Genomic DNA, 20,439 nt, shown 5'->3' with positions numbered 1-20,439 from the left:
CTCCTCTGGCTAGAGTGGGGCAGGAAAGCACAAGAGAGCGAGACCTCCTCTGGCTAGAGTGGGGCAGGAAAGCACAAGAGAGCGAGACCTCCGCTGGCTACAGTGGGGCAGGAAAGCACAAGAGAGCGAGACCTCCTCTGGCTAGAGTGGGGCAGGAAAGCACAAGAGAGCGAGACCTCCGCTGGCTAGAGTGGGGCAGGAAAGCACAAGAGAGTGAGAGAAGCACCTGCAAGAACTATAACTCCCAGAGTGCTTTTCTTCTCTTCTCTCACTTCCTTTTCCTCCTACTCTATCAGAAACACAGCTGAGTGCATTAACTCAGTACAGCCCAAAGCTGCATGCGTCCTAGGAGGGCTGGAGATCCTGCTCTGGAGAAGGGGCAGGAGAATGGCTGCAGGGCTTTCTGCTCAGCAGGTAGGAGACTGGCAGGAGGGGGGCAGGGGACGCTGCCTGGGACTGATCCCATCCCCTCCCACCCCAGGGACCGTGCAGGGAGGGAGCCGGGGCTGGAAGTCCTGCTCTGGAGAAGGGGCAGGAGAATGGCTGCAGGGCTTTCTGCTCAGCAGGTAGGAGACTGGCAGGAGGGGGGCAGGGGATGCAGCCTGGGACTGATCCCATCCCCCACCCCAGGGACCGTGCAGGGAGGGAGCCGGGGCTGGAAATCCTGCTCTGGAGAAGGGGCAGGAGAATGGCTGCAGGGCTTTCTGCTCAGCAGGTAGGAGACTGGCAGGAAGGGGGCAGGGGATGCAGCCTGGGACTGATCCCATCCCCCACCCCAGGGAGCGTGCAGGGAGGGAGCCGGGGCTGGAAATCCTGCTCTGGAGAAGGGGCAGGAGAATGGCTGCAGGGCTTTCTGCTCAGCAGGTAGGAGACTGGCAGGAGGGGGGCAGGGGATGCAGCCTGGGACTGATCCCATCCCCCACCCCAGGGACGGTGCAGGGAGGGAGCCGGGGCTGGAAATCCTGCTCTGGAGAAGGGGTAGGAGAATGGCTGCAGGGCTTTCTGCTCAGCAGGTAGGAGACTGGCAGGAGGGGGGCAGGGGATGCAGCCTGGGACTGATCCCATCCCCCCACCCCAGGGACCGTGCAGGGAGGGAGCCGGGGCTGGAAATCTTGCTCTGGAGAAAGGGGCAGGAGAATGGCTGCAGGGCTTTCTGCTCAGCAGGTAGGAGACTGGCAGGAGGGGGGCAGGGGATGCAGCCTGGGACTGATCCCACCCCCCACCCCAGGGACCGTGCAGGGAGGGAGCCGGGGCTGGAAATCCTGCTCTGGAGAAGGGGCAGGAGAATGGCTGCAGGGCTTTCTGCTCAGCAGGTAGGAGACTGGCAGGAGGGGGGCAGGGGATGCAGCCTGGGACTGATCCCATCCCCCACCCCAGGGACCGGGCAGGGAGGGAGCCGGGGCTGGAAATCCTGCTCTGGAGAAGGGGCAGGAGAATGGCTGCAGGGCTTTCTGCTCAGCAGGTAGGAGACTGGCAGGAGGGGGGCAGGGGATGCAGCCTGGGACTGATCCCATCCCCCACCCCAGGGACCGTGCAGGGAGGGAGCCAGGGCTGGAAATCCTGTTCTGGAGCAGGGGCAGGAGAATGGCTGCAGGGCTTTCTGCTCATCTAGTAGGAGACTGGCAGCAACACACACACCCAAACCCCAGAATTGTCTCTGAAAATGACAACGACTTGGACTGACTTCGACCTCGCCTCCTCGCTGGAAATCAAAAAAATAATCAAAAAAATGAATCTAGCAAACCATTCCATCGAATCTATCCCCATTCAAACAATTAAGCTGATCGAAAACCCAATAACCAAAATAATAACAGACATAGTTAACCTTTCCTTCACCGAAGGATCATTAAACCATTAATAAAAAAGAACAACCTAGACCCGGAGAACATTCAAAACTACTGACCTTTATCAAATTTACCTTTCACTGCAAAAATCATAGAAAAAATCATCCACTCCCAACTCTCTGACTACCTCGAAACGAACAATATACTTCACCCCTTTCAATTTGGATTCAGGAAAAGCTTAAGCACGGAATCACTACTCCTTTCACTAAATGACACAGTACTTAGAGGATTTGACAAAGGACAAAGTTACCTATTAATCCTCCTGGATCTATCAGCCGCTTTTGACACAGTCAACCATTCCATCCTACTTGACAGACTATCTGAAAATAGGAGTCATGGGTAATACACTAAAATGGTTCTCCTCCTATCACATAGAAATTTCCAAGTAATGTTCAACAACAATCTCTCGAATAAAGTAAACCTCAGCACAGGAGTGCCCCAAGGATCTTCCCTATCAGCAACACTCTTCAACATATATGGTACCTTCTCCCAATTTGTCACACACTAGAACGCCTTGATCTTACCCACTTCCTATACGCTGACGATATACAAATACTGGTCCCTATACAGAATACGCTGGAAGAAACATACGATAGAACAACCATCTATCTCTCAGAAATCAAACAGCATCTAACCAACCTAAAACTCATAATAAACATAGATAAAACTGAATTAATCATCCTCGACAAAAAATTCAACCCCCCCCCCCCATGCAACCACTCAAAACAGAAAACCCCAAAATATTAATCTCTCCTGTCACCCATGCTTGAAACCTAGGAATCACTATAGACAAAGAACTATCATTCAAAATCCACATAACCAACAAGATAAAGGAAGGATATCACAAACTACTTACACTCAGATGTCTTAAACCCTTCCTTGCACAGGATGATTTCAGAACAGTCCTGCAACTACTCATCTTCTCCAACCTAGACTACTGCAATGCCCTACTCCGTGACCTACCAATTGCTACCATCCATCCGCTCCAAATCCTTCAGAACACAGCCGCCAGAATTCTAACAGGAACAAAAAAAACATGAGCACATTACACCAACCCTCATCTCACTACACTGGCTCCCAATCAAATACCGAATAGACTACAAAGTACTAACAATCCTGCATAAACTAAACATAGGACATCAAAACAACTGGCTAAGCAAATCCATCGAAATCCACGCTCCAAAACGGAACCTACGCTCAACGAATAAAGGCCTCCTCAAAATCCCTCACGCCAGAACCACACAACTGAACACTACCCGTGAGAGAGCCATATCCATCGCCAGCCCCACACTATGGAACTTAATATCAATTGAAATAAGAACTCAACCAAACATCAAAACCTTCAAAAAAGAGCTGAAAACCTGGCTGTTCACCAGAGTCTACGCAAACTCACTCAATCAACCACTCTACCAGACACCCACGCAACCCAACACCAAGAAGAAAGCTCCATCTCTCGATCAACAAAATAACTTATTCCATTCGAATACCTAAGACAATGTGCAACTGAGCTCACATCGTATATATAACAACCTCTTAAATATACCTTGAACCTTTAAACCCCTGTTATTGACCTAACTGTATAACTCATCCAACCTATACACCTTCCTTTCTACCTCACTTATTAACCCCATACTACGCCTTAGTAGAACATTTTGTATGTAATAACTAACACACAAATCCTGAAACTATAATCCGACTGCAAGACAATCTGCTGTGATGATGTTTATCTAACCTTTTTTTCACGATTACTGTAAACCGTTCTGATGGCGAAACCTAATGACTGTATACAAAACACGTCAAATAAATAAATATCTAAAGGGAGGACACCGGCCATCCTGATGAGGCCTTCAGTGGTCTGACAGGAGGGGGATGGTCAGGGAGGGGGATCCAGGGTTCAGATACCACTGCTACTCCTTGTGACTTTGGGCAAGACATGGCCTCAGCTGCATACCTAGTGCTCCAGTGGGAGCACTGAGAGGAGAGGATCACCTTGCTGGTGGCTGAAAGGAATCAGCAAGTTTTGCTTGGGAAATTTTTATTTTTTTTTTAGTATTGGGGAGAAGTAAATTATTGGGGTATATTAAGTGTTTGAGTATTTGTGCTTTTAATAGTCAGTAAGGCAGCTAATAAACAGAACTTAGACTGTATTTCCCAACTCTCACCCACCCACCCCTAGCTCATCCTTTCATTTATAGGCAGATGCCACTTTCACACTTTTTTTTTTAAATCAGCCTTTTAACTTCACTTAACGAAATCCCCACACCTTATTGAGAGTTTGATCATTCCCCTGTAGGCCACTACCAGACACATAGTGAACTCCCTAATACATTTAAAGGATGCTAATTAGACACATTCCTACTCAAATAGCAACCTAAAACTTAACTAGGAACTGAACAAAACTGAGATGAAGGCAGCAGTCCAGCAGCAAGAGGAGGGCTTCCCAGTCTTTTGCATCGAGTGTCACATGTATGGTTTTTTACCCACCGATGAGAAGTTGTACATGTGCACCCGGTGCAAAGAGCTCCTGGATCTCAGAGAACGAGTCCGATCTCTGGAGGCAAGAGTGGCAGACCTGGAGGAGCTGAGGCAGACAGAGAGGTATATAGATGACACCTTCAGGGACATAGTAGTCAACTCCCAACTTCAGACTGGCAGCCCTGGTGCTGCCTTGGAGGAAGAGGGTCTCATGATGGGAGAGCATCAACCTGGTGCAGCAGGAAAGGATCCTGTAGCAAGGACCTGCTCTCCAGGTGGTGCATTGTCCTTTTGCACCAAGGATGTCTCCCCCAGGGCTACTGCCCAGGAGGGAAGGGTTAGGTTGGCCGTCATAGTTGGTGATTCGATTATTAGGAATGTAGAATGCTGGGTGGCGGGTGGGTGTGAGGATCGCCTGGTAACAAGCCTAGCTGGTGCGAAGGTAGCGGACCTCACCCATCACTTAGATAGGATTTTAGACAGTGCTGGGGAAGAGCCGGCTGTTGTGGTACATGTGGGCACCAACGACATAGGAAAATGTGGGAGGGAGGTTCTGGAAGCCAAATTTAAGCTCTTAGGTAGAAAGCTTAAATCCAGAACCTCCAGGGTAGCATTCTCTGAAATGCTCCCTGTTCCACGCTCAGGTCACCAGAGGCAGGCAGAGCTCCGGAGTCTCAATGCGTGGATGAGACGATGGTGCAAGGAAGAGGGATTCAGTTTTGTTAGGAACTGGGGAACCTTTTGGGGAAGGGGGAGTCTCTTCCGAAGGGATGGGCTCCACCTTAACCAGGGTGGAACCAGACTGCTGGCGCTAACCTTTAAAAAGGAGATAGAGCAGCTTTTAAACTAGAACAAAGGGGAAAGCCAACCGTCGCTCAGCAGCGCATGGTTCGGAGAGAGGTATCTTCAAAGGATACTAATGATGCATTAGAATTAGGGCATCCCGACAGTGAGGTTCCAATAATTAGAAAAGTAGTCCAAGTGCCTGTAAGTAAAAACTCAGCTGAGCTACAAAATTCAAACTTATCCCTATCAATTAAAAAGCAGAATGAAAATACAAACAAAAAACAAACTTTGAAATGTTTGTATGCTAATGTCAGAAGTCTAAGAAGTAAGATGGGAGAATTAGAATGTACAACAGTGAATGAAGACATAGGCTTAATTGGCATCTCAGAGACATGGTGGAAGGAGGATAACCAATGGGACAGTGCTAAACCGGGGTACAAATTATATCGCAATGACAGAGAGGAGCACCCAGCAGGCAGTGTGGCGCTTTATGTCCGGGATGGCATAGAGTCCAACAGGATAAACATCCTGGACGAGACTAAATGCACAATTGAATCTTTATGGGTAGAAATCCCTTGTGTGTCGGGGAAGACTATCCACCTGGTCAAGATGGTGAGACGGACAGTGAAATGCTAAGAGAAATTAGGGAAGCTAAACAAATTGGTAGTGCGGTAATAATGGGAGACTTTAATTACACCAATATCGACTGGGTAAATGTATCATCGGGACATGCTAGAGAGATAACGTTCCTGGATGGAATAAATGATAGCTTTATGGAGCAATTGGTTCAGGAACTGACGAGAGAGGGAGCAATTTTAGATCTAATTCTCAGTGGGGCATAGGATTTGGTGAGAGAGATAACTGTGGTGGGGCCGCTTGGCAATACTGATGATAATATGATCAAATTTGAATTAATGACTGGAAGGGGGACAGTAAGCAAATCCACGGCTCTAGTGCTAAACTTTCAAAAGGGAAACTTTGATAAAATGAGAAAAATAGGAAAAACTAAAAGGAGCAGCTACAAAGGTAAAACGTGTGCAAGAGGCATGGACATTGTTAAAAAATACCATGTAACTGAATTAATTGAGACATCGTATAGTTCCCAAGTTGAGAAGAGAGGAACTCTTCTAGTAAAATTTGCCCTTTCTTCGGAAAGAGATAAAGTATTTAAATTATTTATGTTAAAAAGATCCTCTTTTTACTTGGGACAGAAAATATGGGTATACCCCGATGTATCTAAAAAAACACAACAGAGATGGAAAAAGTTTATTACTCTGGCTAATTTTGCAAGAACATCTGGCATTCAAATAATGATTAGATTTCCGTGTAAGTGCGTAATGTAAGTGCGTAATGGGAAAAGGTATGTTTATTATGACCCGGAACATTTAGAAAAGTTTTTGGAAGAACGTAGAAACCAGAAGGAAGATAGTAGCACTTAAAATTCATCTTAAATCCCAGGTAAATTGGATTTATAAATATATTCTGTAAGTTATGTATCTGATGTAAAATTTTTGCTTAAACAAGCTCCCCAAATAGTGTGGCAACTAGGAACAAGGGGAAAATCCAGGATTTTGGCTGGGTATGATTTACTTGTTTATTGTTTAATTTGTGATGTGCCCTTGTTACCTAAAGAATATTCAATGGAATGTTGAATAAATGTACTGAATTTTTAAATTGCTGTAATGTAATTAAAATTCATAAATAAATAATTAAAAAAAAAAAAACCATCCTAGAAGCACAGTCCAGATGTATTCCACACATTAAGAAAGGTGGAAGGAAGGCAAAATGATCACCGGCATGGTTAAAAGGTTAAAAGGCTATTTTAACCAAAAGATCTTCATTCAAAAATTGGAAGAAGGATCCACAGAAGAAAATAGGATAATGCATAAACATTGGCAAGTTAAATGTAAGACAATGATAAGACAGGCTAAAAGAGAATTTGAAAAGAAATTGGCCATAGAGGCAAAAACTCACAGTAAAAACTTTTTAAAATATATCCGAAGCAGAAAGCCTGCGAGGGAGTGAGTTGGACCGTTAGATGATCGAGAGGTTAAAGGGGCATTTAGAGAAGATAAAGCCATCGCGGAAAGATTAAATGATTTCTTTGCTTCGATGTTTACTGAAGAGGATGTTGGGAAGGTACCCATACTGGAGAAGGTTTTCATGGGTAATGATTCAGATGGACTGAATCAAATCACGGTGAACCTAGAAGATGCGGTAGGCCTGATTGACAAACTGAAGAGCAGTAAATCACCTGGACCGGATGGTATACACCCCAGAGTTCTGAAGGAACTAAAAAATGAAATTTCAGACCTATTAGTAAAAATTTGTAACCTCTCATTAAAATCATCCATTGTACCTGAAGACTGGAGGGTGGCTAATGTAACCCCAATATTTAAAAAGGGCTCCAGGGGCGATCCAGGAAACTACAGATCGGTTAGCCTGACTTCAGTGCCAAGAAAATTAATGGAAAGTGTTCTAAACATCAAAATCACAGTACATGGTTTAATGGAACAAAGTATCGCTCCATGGTGAGACCGCACCTTGAATACTGTGTACAATTCTGGTCGCCGCATCTCAAAAAAGATATAATTGCAATGGAAAAGGTACAGAGAAGGGCGACCAAAATGATAAGGGGAATGGAACAGCTCCCCTATGAGGAAAGACTGAAGAGGTTGGGGCTGTTCAGCTTGGAGAAGAGACGGCTGAGGGGGGATATGATAGAGGTCTTTAAAATCATGAGAGGTCTAGAACGGGTAGATGTGAATTTACTCTTTCGGATAGTAGAAAGACTAGGGGGCACTCCATGAAGTTAGCATTGGGCACATTTAAAACTAATCGGAGAAAGTTCTTTTTCACTCATGCTCAATTAAACTCTGGAATTTGTTGCCAGAGGACTTGGTTAGTTCAATTAGTATAGCTGTGTTTAAAAAAGGATTGGATAAGTTCTTGGAGGAGAATTCCATTACCTGCTATTAATTAAGTTGACTTAGAAAATAGCCACTGCTATATTACTAGCAACGATAACATGAAATAGACTTATTTTTTGGGTACTTGCCAGGTTCTTATGGCCTGGATTGGCCACTGTTGGAAACAGGATGCTGGGCTTGATGGACCCTTGGTCTCACCCAGTATGGCATGTTCTTATGTTCTTAGGTTTGCTCTTGTTTGGGAGTGAGTTGGAGAACCTGGCCAGTGCATGGGATGAGTCTCTGGTGCCTCGGTTGCCGGAGGATAAGAAACAGTTGCATTGCAGGAAAAGATAATGAAAGAGCGGACTTTCTCAACAGGGAGAGTCTGGATCCAGGAGAGTGGGTGATGTCAGCTGAGGCAGCTGATTGTGGATAGCTGGGGCCTTCCTTTCCTAGACCTGCTGGCAACTTCTCGAAATTCGAAGGTTCCTCGCTTCTTCAGTTGCAGAAGACAGCCATGAACCCTGGGAATAGACGCTCTCATACATGTCTGGCCGGAAGACAGATTGCTTTATGCCTTTCCTGCATGGCCCTTGCTGGGCAGGATAATTTGCTAGATCGAAGGCCAAAGGGGGCTAGTACTCCTGGTGGCGCTGGACTGGCCCAGGTGTCCGTGATATGTGGATTTGCAACAACTCCTGGTGGAGGCCACCCTTCGTCTTCTGCCGTACATCGATCTGCTTCAGCAGGGATCGGTTCTTCACGAGGATCTGACTCTATTCTGTCTTACGGTTTGGCCCTTGAGAGGGCTTGCCTGTTAAAGCATGGTTATTCCTTTGCAGTGATTGCCACTTTAGTCCGCGCTCGCAAGTTCTCCACTTCCTTGGCTTATATACAGTTTTGAAGAATTTTTGAGGCCTGGTGTGAGGAGTGGAATATTCTTCCTCGTTCAGTTAGGATCCCTCTCATTCTGGATATTTTGTGCAGGATGAATTGAATAAAGGTTTGGCCTTTAATTCCTTGATGGTGCAGGTTGCAGCTCTTGCCTGTTTCAGAGGCCTGGTGAATGGTGTTTCCTTGTCTCATCCTAATGTGGCCCATTTTTTTGAAGGGAGTGAAGCACCTTAGGCCTCCTAAAGAGGATACTGGTTCTGTGGTGGTGTCTTAATTTGGTGCTGGACTTTTTGGTCAGGGATGTGGAGGAATTTCATGTTTTGTGCTCCTTGGATGTTAAGCATATTGTCATGCGGTATCTGGAGGTCTCTGAGTCTTTTCAAAAGAAGGATTGCCTGTCTGTTCTCCATGGTTGGGAGTAAGTAGGGCACTCCGACTTCGCGGGCTACCATAGTTCATTGGAATAAGGAGGTGGTTACGGTTGCACATGTGGATGCTGGAAAACTTTTGCCTACTCAGGTTCAGGCTCATTCCACTCGGGCACAGGCAGTGTCCTGGACAGAGGTTCAATTGTTGTCTCCCGTCGATATCTGCCGAGCTGCCACGTGGTCCTCCTTACACACTTTTTCCAGGTTTTATCGTCTGGACGTGCAGGCCCAGGAGGATGTGGCCTTTACACGTGTGGTATTGACTGGACCACGGGCAGTCTCCCACCCTGTTGGGAAGTAGTTTTGGTACATCCCACTGGTCCTGAGTCCATCTGTCTATACGCTAGGAAATGGAGAAATGATTTACCTGATAATTTCATGTTCTTTAGTGTAGAGAGATGGACTAAGCTTTCCACCCTCGGCTGCTGCATGAGTGTGTCAGTTATCCTCCTGTGGGGCTCTGGGTCCCAAGGGATTACTGGTAAGTGTTCAACAAGTCCCTAGCTTGGGGTACCTAGAATCTTATGCGAGTTCAATGTTTATGGTTGGTTGAGTACAGTTCTGGTTATCTGTTTTTAATCATGTATTAATCAAGTTTTTTGCTAGTCCACAGTTGCTTTTGAAGAGAATACTGCCAGGCTGGGATCACTACAGGGTTATATATACTGTGACGTCAGCTTGTTCAGTCTCCATCTGCTAGCAGGGGATCATAAACCACTGGTCCTGAGTCCATCTGTCTACACTAAGGAAAATGAAATTATCAGGTAAGTAATTTTTCCAAGGAGCATAGTAGATTTTGCATTAAGAATATATACAAAGATACTTCCCCTCACAGTTTCCAGTGTGAGTCTTTTATATATCTTGAAAAATCGGAAACACAGTGCTGGAGATCAGGAACAGATAATCAGTCACTTTAATATCCAACAAGCTATTCTTCAGAACTGTTCTTTCTCTGATCTAACCAGTCTGTCTTGACTATGGTCTTTTATGCTAATTTTCTTGACTTATGTCCCAGTTTCTTCTCTGGGCTACTCCCATATGTTCTTATCATTTGTTGAGGTCTCAACTCTGTGGTAATCATATCAGCAACAGATAGGTGTGGTTGAGTTGCTGATGTCCTATTTTCCCTGATATCTGCACTGTTAGCCTCATGATTTACCCCTCGTTTAATATATCTGATCTCATGTCTTGATTCTTGTTACAAACAAGCTAAGAGAACTGGCATATGTATTCTCAGAACTTATAGGCCTTATTTCCAGCAATTACACTAGCTATATTACAGGCCGATACAGTACAGTGTGCTCCGACGGAGCGCACTGTTAACATGCTCTTGGACGCGCGTTTTCCCTTACCCCTTATTCAGTAAGGGGCGGAAAACGTACGTCCAACCCGCAGCACCTAATAGGGCCCTCAACATGCAAATGCATGTTGAAGGCCCTATTAGGTATTCCCCGCGATACAGAAAGTAAAATGTGCAGCCAAGCCGCACGTTTTACTTTAAGAAATTACCAGCAGAAACTAGCACCCAAAGGTAGGTGCTAGTTTCTGCTGGCACCGGGAAAGTGCACAGAAAAGCAGTAAAAACTGCTTTTCTGTGCACCCTCCGACTTAATATCATAGCGATATTAAGTCTGAAGTCCCGAAGGGTAAAAAAAAGTGAAAAAATTTTTTTTAAATGTGCCGGCGGCTGTCGGGCTGAAAACCGGACACTCAATTTTGCCGGCGTCTGGTTTCCGAGCCCGTGGCTGTCAGCGGGCTCGAGAACCGGCGTCAGCTGTCAAACCCGCTGACAGCCGCCGCTCCGGGCTAAAAGGAGGCGCTAGGGACACGCTAGTGTCCCTAGTGCCTCCTTTTGCCTGTTTCTACCGCACCACCTCATTTGCATACTGTATCGCGCGCACCGGTGAGTGGCTGGTGCGCGCGCCGGGAGAGCGGGCGTTCGTCCACTCTCCCGCGTTTTTACTGAATTGACCTGTTAGTGATTATCTTTGTTCCACTAATTACTATCGTGTTACAAAGTTCTTCACATTAACTAAATAACTCCTTAAATAATTGTCCACACCCTGTGCATCCCTCTGTATCTGGTCACAGCCTGGCTCTAGTGTTTTGCTACTGTGAGATCATTAGAAGTGTTTACCATGAGATCTATCTTGTTGGTGTATATAGCATTTTGTTCCCCATTGTGTACCATTCCCTTGGATATCTGCACTCCTAAATGCAGACTTTGTCATCTAAAATTTCATGCAGCAAAGTGCAAATTCTTGAGCTTCCTTAGAGCCCTCTTTTCATTTTTTTTTTTGTCTCCCTCTGGCATGTCCACACAATTGCAGATCTTTGTGTCACTTGCAAAAGACAAACGTCTTCCAGCAGAGGGCGCACACAGATGTTTCCTTTCAATGAACATCTTGGACCTTAGCAATCCATTTGTGGCCTGGGATTTCCACATGTAATCACTGCAGCCCGTTGAACTGCGGGGCCTGATGGAGCGTTTTCTGTACCCTCTGAGATATAACCCATTTCTGTCTGGACCCAATTCCTTTTCTTCTGAAGTTCCAAACACTTCTGAGCTGACCTGGAAATGCACTAGAAGCAATCACGTTTCAGACGTTCTGCAAAAGCACGTGAGATATGATGAAGGTTGTACGGAAAGGATAAGTGATGCATGGAACGGTCTCCCAGGGAAAGTGCTGGAGAGAAAAGTGGAATTCAAGACAGCCTGTAGTAAGCACAGACTCTACAGGGCCATAGAGAGTGAGGAATAAGCCTGGCAGTTCCTGGGGGAGAGGGAGAATAAATCCAGCTGAGATCTGATGCACGCTGAGTCCCCTACACGTGTGTCCCTGAGCGTTTCTGGTTTGTGTTTCAGGTGCGGGTGACGTTTGAGGACATCGCTGTCTCTTTCTCCCAGGAGGAGTGGGGGTATTTGGATGAGGGGCAGAAGGAGCTTTACAGGGAGGTGATGAAGGAGAATTATGAGACCCTGATCTCCCTGGGTAAGGATTGCATTATCTGAGTCTTTAGTAGACCCAGGGTCTGATTTACTGAAGGTCGTTTGTGACTTTTCTCCTGACTGCAGCTCCTGCATGGCTCTGGGTCTGGGCTGGTTCCTGAGATTGGGTGTTTGGATCTTTTCACTCAAGATCAGCCCCAGGTTTCTGCTGAGAGCAGGATCCCCAGAACAGATTTCTTGGTCTTCCCCATATTAAAATCTTTTGACAAGCAGATGAATGTGTGAATGGCAGTGAGCGAGTGCTGTGCATAATCTTATCCTACCCTTCTTTACACTTTCTGTTCTGCTCTCGTGTTTAATAAGAAATGGTCATCTACCCTTTTAAATAGATTTAACTCATGTCCAAGAAATTAACTGGAGGATTATTATTATTTATTAAATTTGATATGCCGCACGTAAACACAAATTATCCAGAGCAATTCACAGTAAAATTAAATATAGAATACAATTGGTAAGTAGAGCGTCGAGCAGGTCACAATAAAATTTCAAATGAAAAGCGAGGCCCTGGATCAACCTTGTGGTTAGAGCAGGGGGCTGAGAGCCAGGGCAGCCACTGCCGCTCCTTATGATCTTGGGCAAGTCCCTTCACCCTCCATCGCCTCGAGGACGTGCACTCAAGAAGGCGCCCGGATACGCAGGTATCTCCCGCTGCACGGGGGGTGGAGGGTGAGTCCGGGACATATTACTTCTGCTGTAGAGGAGGTGTAAACAGAGCCTTTTCTCAGGGGTTTAAAGGGTCTGGGGTTACTGGGGAGGGGGGTTTCGGAGGACCGAGCTCTTAACCAGCAGTGGCGTGTACGTGCGCATCTTTTAAAATTCCCCTGCGTGATTTACGTGCGTGGCCGTTCCATAATGTGCGTGCATTTACGCGTGCGATGGCCATGGATCCGAAAGTTACCATCGGGGACGGTAACTTGAACGTAATCCGTTTTAAAGAGGCAGAATATAAATCAGATGTACCTAAAACGGGTGGCAGGTTTGGCAGAATTTGGCGACGGTGTTTTGTTTTTTTTTCAGTCGCCACACTGTTACGCTGGAGGTCGTGCCGAAGAGTTAAGGGCATGTCTGGGTTCAGGAAGGGGACTCTCGCGGGGTTTCTGGAGGGCAGATCCATTAGTCGTCATTAGGCAGGTGGATTTGGAAGGGCCCGGCACGTTGGGAATCCTGTCTGAGACGGGATGCTGGGCTCAGTGGACCCCTGGTCTGACCCGGCCTGGCACTTCCTATGTTCTTAGGTAACGAGCCTCAGATGGAAGGTCCTGACTCGGATGTGAGTGCCAGGATGAAGCCTCGTTAGGAGTATCGGGAAGAAACCCTAGGAGAGTCAATTACAGCCTGCTGATGGTAAAGTTCAGTTCTCGGATCTCGTAAACAGGGAAAGGATGGGGAGTCAGTGGAACAGGAGAGACCAACCTTACGAGTGATTCCGATCTGTGGCTGGCGGCTGGGACGTTTCCTTAGCAGTGTGAACAGGAGTAACTGGACAGAGATCATCTGCTACGTTACATCTGTAACTTCTCTGTGCATATAATAAAAATGTAACCCATTCTCCCAACAGGACATCAAATAATCCACCCTGGCGCATTATCAAGGATTAAACAAGAGGAGAAATCCTATGTCTGGGATGCAGAGAAGTCAGGCGCGGGAGTCGTTACTCACTCATACTCAGGTGAGTAATAAGAGGCGGAATTACAGAGCGCAAGTGAGTAATCGCAGATCCTATGCAGATTAAGCAGAGCTGTCTGAAATAACAGGCGAGAAGGAGTGACAAATAATACGCAGAGGAAGAGGAAATGTTATCGAATACGGGAGAGTAATACATTCACCAGGTGGTTAACAATACCAAATATTTAGGGTCCTTGGTTTTCCGTTTGTTTTATTTTTCCTGGGAATTTCAGTGTTATAGCTGTATGGAGTAAGAGGGAGGTACTACAGAGTACGGGATATTTGGAGAGTCAGCCTCAAACTATTCTCCTAAGAAGTGCCTTGTTGAGTCAGACCCAGGTCCAGCGAGCCCAGCATGCTGTCTCTGACACTGACCAGCCCAGATCACAAGTACCTGGCCCCTCACATAAAGTAGATTTAATTCCTGTTACTCACTCTCAGGGATAGCAATGACTTTGTTTACTCTGACTGACTAATGTGTCATGGACATTTCCTCCAGGAATTTGTCCAAACTTCTCTTAAACTCTGCCATGCTAGTCGCCTTCACCACATCCTCTGGCAGCAGATTCCACAGCTTGACAGTACACTCAGTGACAAAGTGCTTTCTATGATCTGTTCCACATCTGCTGCTTGTTAGCTTCAAGGTGTGTCCCCTTGTTTTAGTGTTAATAACCGACCTTAATAAACATACCCCACTCGGGGGATATGATAGAGGTCTTTAAAATCATGAGAGGTCTTCAACGAGTAGATGTGACTCAGTTATTTACACTTTCAAATAATAGAAAGACTAGGGGGCACTCCATGAAGTTAGCAAGTAGCACATTTAAGACTAATCAGAGAAAATTCTCCCTCACTCAACGCACAATTAAGCTCTGGAATTTGTTGCCAGAGGATGTGGTTAGTGCAGTTAGTGTAGCTGGGTTCAAAAAAGGTTTGGATAAGTTCTTGGAGAAGTCCATTACCCTGCTATTAATCAAGTTTACTTAGGTAATAGCTACTCCTATTAATTGCATCAGTAGCATGGGATCATCTTAGTTTTGGACACTTAAGAAATGCAGAGAAGACAAGCAAGTTTAGGAAGAAGTAAATACAGTAGAAGCTCAATTTGTCCCCAAGTCCTTTTGGCTTTTAGTGGATAAACAGTGGAAAATGTCCCTGTTTTGTCCTCCACAGAACCAATGGAGAATAGAGCGCCAGCAGGGACCGCTCACTGCCTGCAGCCTCAGATGAGGGCCTTGCATAGGAGGCAGGGGGGCAGGCATGCGATTTGGAAGCACAGATAGTGGGAGGGGTCGCCTCAGAAGGACAGGGACTTTCCAGCTGAGAGGAGGAGGAGGACGTGAAGATTAGGGATAGGAGAAAAGGCGGGATGACCGTGAGGATGAGATGCTCTCAGGTCGACGAGAGAGAAGCATTTGAAGGTAGGTTTGCATGGGGAGTCGGAGTAAGGGGAGGGTGGAGTGGAGCCTTAGGTTCTGATCCGAGCAGACTGGAATCGATGGGAGATGAGTGGGCTGGCTCCTGTGACACTCATCCCTTATTTCCAGTTTCACATATATTACTGGGGCTCTAATCAATGTGAAACACTTCCAGAGCAGAAATCCCAGGGCAAAGTTAACCATTAACGCCTCCTTCTCTTACATCCAGCAGATTATGAGGTCAAGCAGGAAAAGAAGAGCGAGGAGAAAACAGAAGAATGTCGTTTAAAAGGGAAACTGCGGCCAAGACAAGTCTGTGTTACTCAAGGGAAGGAGAGGGAAGAAGCTACGAGAAGCCGACAAGAATCACTGGAGAAGCCAAGAAACCCGGCAGGAGACTCTCTGGCTGGAATCGCCGTGTGTGAGAGAAGTGTCCGGGAATGCACAAAAATCCCTGAGCACCAGAGACCCTTCCAGAAAGATAACAGTGAACAAATGACTTTTAAGGTTCAACAGAGAGATGAGAGAAAACAGATATCCTTTGAATGTGACACCTGTGGCAAAAACTTTAATCGAGAATCACATTTAATATTTCACATCAGACACCATACAGGGGAGAGACCCTATAAATGTACAGAATGTAGTAAAAGTTTCATGCGCAAGGATTGTCTAAAAAGGCACCAGAAAATACACACAGGGACACTAACCCGAGAGAGACCATTCCAGTGCACTGAATGTGTGAAATGTTTCATTTTGAGAAAAACTCTAATAATACACCAGAGAACCCACACAGGGGAGAAACCCTTTCCTTGTACTGAATGTGGAAAATGCTTCATATGCAAGGATTACCTAATATTGCACCAAAGAATTCACACAGGAGAGAAGCCTTATCCTTGCAATGAATGCAGAAAATGTTTCACACGTAAGGAAGGTCTTAGAATACATCAGAGAATTCACACAGGTGAGAAACCTTTTCCATGTTCTGAATGTGGGAAAAGGTTCAGTCGCAAGGACCTTTTAATATTACATGAAAGAACTCATAAAGATAAACTAAATATGGAAAGCCAAGCCATATGCATGTTCTGAATGTGATAAAAATTTAGTGTAAAGTCAAATCTGGACATATACTATAGGATCCACACAGGAGATAAACCATTTAAATGTGCTGAATGTAACAAATACTTCAGTCATAAACCATATCTGAGAATATATCAGAGACTCCACCCAGGAGAGAAACCATTTACATGTACTGAGTGTGGTAAAATGTTCAGTTACAAATCACAGCTGAGAAAGTACCAAAGGATCCACATAGGATACTGACCAAAGAAAAACTATTTGCATGTAAATCATTTAGAGGAACAACTCTGAGTAGTGAAGAACTCCTTAGATGATGGCAGGATGAATTTTCCCTCAACAAATGTGCCAAAGATACTGTTTCAAAAAGGAAAATTAACCAAAATTGAAAATGCTCCTTTACTGAGAACTATAGTAGAAAAACACTCAAACAGGTATATCTATCTATATTTATTTATTTATTTATTTAAGTTTTTCTATACCGGCATTCGCGATAAATATCGCATCATGTCAGTTTACAATTAACAAGTGGATAGGGAACAAAAGGAGTAGATATATAGGAGTAGATTAAGGTGAAATAATGTGGCATAAAACACAGAGGAAAATGAGTAGCAAAAAGTACAAGAGGAGACTGAAACTAATATTGAAAAGTGCTTTAACAGCATGGAATAAAAATACAAGCCATCAATCAGCTTTCAAGTCCCACACTGTCATACAGCATTGGAACTGCAGACTGATCGAGAAAGACCTCAATCAGTTGGATGTAAGAACAAGAAAACCCATGCCCACCAGCTAATATATAAGAAGTAGCACATGCTGAGCCTATGCATCCCAAGAGCTGAAGGTGGTGTATGTCTTAATAGAAATTTAGGGGGCAATATTCAGCTGAGAAAAGTCTGCCTAAGTTAGATGGATAAACGTATCCAGCTAACTTGTACAGGATATTTAGTGGGGTGGGAATGCTGTTGAATATATCCAGCTATCTAAATGTTAAATAAGTTAATCTGGATAATTTTAGGAGTGCTCTGAGGCAGATAACACTGAATATTGGTGTTATCTGTCTAAGTTAGCCAGATCATTTTGCTCCACATTGGAATAGCCTTGAGCTTCCCCTGACTTATCTGGCTAAGTGTTTATCAGCTAAATACTTAGTTGGATGAAACTAGTGGGATTTTCTAAGTCTGTTGCTTGAGTTGGACAAGCTTTTAAATATGGACCTCGGAGTTACAATCGCAGGCCTTCAGGCATATCCATTAGCATCAGCTGGCCCAAACAACTTAAAAGTGCTGAAGTATGAAAGTAAATGGCCAGAAATAGTCTCCATCCTTAAATTTGGATGAGTATTCTGATGATCAGAAGGAATGAGTGAGAATCCCCCCAGCGTACATGCATAAAGAAGCAAGAGGAAAAAACTCAAAAACTCTTTAAAAATAAAAAAAAGCATCAAACCAGGAAAGGCAAGTGGCTTAAGAATACATAGAGCATGAAATGCAGTTACTGAAACAGCCATGCGTAGAGCAAAACCAGATACAGGAATGGGTAGGGAGAGGTGGGGACGAGAGTTTGATCATTGCAGCACAGAACAGCTGACTACAGACAAGATGGTTTACAAACTGCAGAGCAAACAGAGTATAATGGAGAAATGCAGAGCCTGTAAAACAGACCTGAAACTGGTTACACACTTCATCACTGGGTGTGAGGTGCTGATGCGTGAAGCCCTGTATACAGAGAGGCACAGCTCATCCACTGGAGACTGTGTAACACTATAACATCGCTGGGTGTGAGATCTTGATGCATGAAGCCCTGTATACAGAGAGGCACAGCTCATCCACTGGAGACTGTGTAACACTATAACATCGCTGGGTGTGAGATCTTGATGCATGAAGCCCTGTATACAGAGAGGCATAGCTCATCCACTGGAAACTCTATACTTGGAGCTGCCTCTGGGGCTACTATAACAATAAAACATGTGTAAAGCATTTAAAACCATAAAGAATTGAATGACATCACAAAACATAAACCATAAGAAATTACAAACAAAATTTAAAATTGTGTATAATCAATGAAATTAAAATATACTGAAATCATTCACAAGACAAAAATTAAATATTCATCTGTATATGGTGGCGGATGACTGTTTTTTGTACCTCTGGTGATAATTCAGTGATTTTCATAGAATTGGTGTGTGCAAAGTCCCTTCTGTTTTAAAACCCGTAAGTAGCCGACGATGGTAACACTGGTGATACGTCAATAACAATGACCACATAATGTCAGCGATACACATATATTGAATATTACAGCTAATGAAATGAATTGAAAAATGAAATAAAACATTTTTTGCAAACCATTACTCGGTTGTATGTATATCCTTATGTCTCAGCCCTTTAAGCGGATGATAGGCATGTGAGTTAAAATAATCTCGGCAATCAGCTGTCTATAAAAAAAGGTGAAAAACCCCAGGAGCAGATTCTAATAGAAAAAAGTTCCCTCCAAAGTCGAAATCGGAGCGGCCTTGGAGGGAATGGGGAAAGCCATCGGGGCTCCCCTCGTGTTGCGCGAACAAATCTACGCCCACGCATATGTTTTAAAATCTGCCCCTAAGTTTCCCTGTACGTACCGGATCAGTCCAGGCTCCTGGATTTATTCATCCGTGCCAGCAGGTGGAGACAGAGAAAGTAAAACTAACACTGCTTTATATACACTGATGCCACCTGCAGTTCCTCAGTATTTATTTATTTATTTATTTATTTAGAGGTAGTTATATATCGTTTTATAAAATAAATTTTTGTCAAAACGGTTTACAGGAATAAAAAAATAAAACGAGCAAAATAATAAAATTAAATTTAAAATGTACATAAAATTGACAAATAGCTAGATGAAATACTAGCATAAACAAAAATCATTTACTAAACAAAATATTGTGACAAAAAGTCAGAAAGTTGACTCAGTACCACGGATTCTATTAGTTTGGCCAGAGAGGTGAGAGTGGCGATTGGTCTGTAATTATTAAGGTTGGATGTATCTTTTGTTTTTGATTTTAAAATTGGTAAGATAGAGGTTTTTTTCAGATCATGTGGAAATTGTCCTGTTTCTAGAGATTGATTGACTAAGAGGCAAAGAAAAGAGCAAGCTTGTTGTCTAAGAGCTTTAAAAAAGACTCCAGAACAAGGGTTGTAAGGTGAATTAGAAGGCTTATGCTTGTTTATGATGGTTAGGATGGAGCTTTCTAATACAGGAGTGAATTCTGTCCATAAATGGCTGGGATCTTTTTTTCCATATGTAGGGTAGGTTTGAGAATTCCATGGAGATATTGGTTACTTTTGTTTTAAAGTGGTTGGCAATTTTATTGCAAAAATTAGTGTCAAGATCTATGAAATTTTCATTATGAGGGGTAGTTAGTGTTTTTACGATATTGAACAGTGTTTTGGGGTTACCGTTAGCTTTAGAGATTGTTTGCATAGTAAAGTTTTTTAACTTGACTTATTTCTTTATTGTAACTACGTAGTGTACAACGATATATGTTTTTTGATTCAATGGTTCTGTTACTGCGCCATTTTCGCTCTAGTTTTCTAAGAAGGGTTTTAAAAGTATGTAAGGATTTTGGGGCGGATTTTAAAAGGCCCGCGCGTGTAAATCCTTCCGGATTTACGCGCGCAGGGCACGCCTATTTTGCATAGGCCGCTGGCGCGCGTAAAGCCCCGGGACATGCGTAAGTCCCGGGGCTTTCAAAAAGGGGAGGGAGGGGGCGTGTCCGGGGCGTTCCTGAAACGATGCGGCGTTTCGGGGGCGGGCCCCGGCGTTTCGGGGGCGGGCCCGGGGGCGTGGCGCCGGCCCGGGGGCGTGGTCGAGGCCTCCGGACCAGCCCCCGGGACCGGAGGACAGACCGGGGCTGCCGGCGACAGGCGTAACTTTGCCGACAAAGGTAAGGGGGGG

General features: G+C 44.7%; 1 protein-coding gene across 4 annotated transcripts; it reads left to right on the top strand.

Annotated features, from left to right (window-relative positions):
- The first annotated feature begins 105 nt into the window (after window positions 1-105).
- LOC115083451 (zinc finger protein 567-like) lies at window positions 106-18,853 on the top strand. 4 transcript variants are annotated; one of them, XM_029587272.1, is made up of 3 exons: window positions 106-414; window positions 13,908-14,018; window positions 15,662-18,853. In XM_029587272.1, exons 1-3 carry the CDS (start codon window positions 339-341, stop codon window positions 16,516-16,518), a joined length of 1,044 nt encoding a protein of 347 aa, XP_029443132.1. In that variant the 5' UTR covers window positions 106-338; the 3' UTR covers window positions 16,519-18,853. The 4 variants fall into 4 exon arrangements, with proteins under 4 accessions (XP_029443132.1, XP_029443133.1, XP_029443134.1 ...); XM_029587273.1 differs by having other exon boundaries at window positions 110-414; window positions 15,665-18,853; XM_029587274.1 differs by lacking the exon at window positions 106-414 and adding an exon at window positions 11,277-12,332.
- The last annotated feature ends 1,586 nt before the right edge of the window (window positions 18,854-20,439 follow it).

The sequence above is a fragment of the Rhinatrema bivittatum genome, chromosome 2 (assembly GCF_901001135.1).
Source record: "Rhinatrema bivittatum chromosome 2, aRhiBiv1.1, whole genome shotgun sequence".
Taxonomy (NCBI): Eukaryota; Metazoa; Chordata; class Amphibia; order Gymnophiona; family Rhinatrematidae; genus Rhinatrema; species Rhinatrema bivittatum.
This window is presented reverse-complemented; position numbering and strand designations above follow the sequence as displayed.

Bases quoted from the DNA above. Each gene is read 5' to 3' on its own strand.
- LOC115083451 (XM_029587272.1), top strand. From the start codon at position 339: ATGCGTCCTAGGAGGGCTGGAGATCCTGCTCTGGAGAAGGGGCAGGAG. The intron at 415-13,907 runs GTAGGAGACTGG...TTCTCCCAACAG, and splicing joins CAGGGCTTTCTGCTCAGCAG to GACATCAAATAATCCACCCT. The intron at 14,019-15,661 runs GTGAGTAATAAG...TCTTACATCCAG, and splicing joins CGTTACTCACTCATACTCAG to CAGATTATGAGGTCAAGCAG.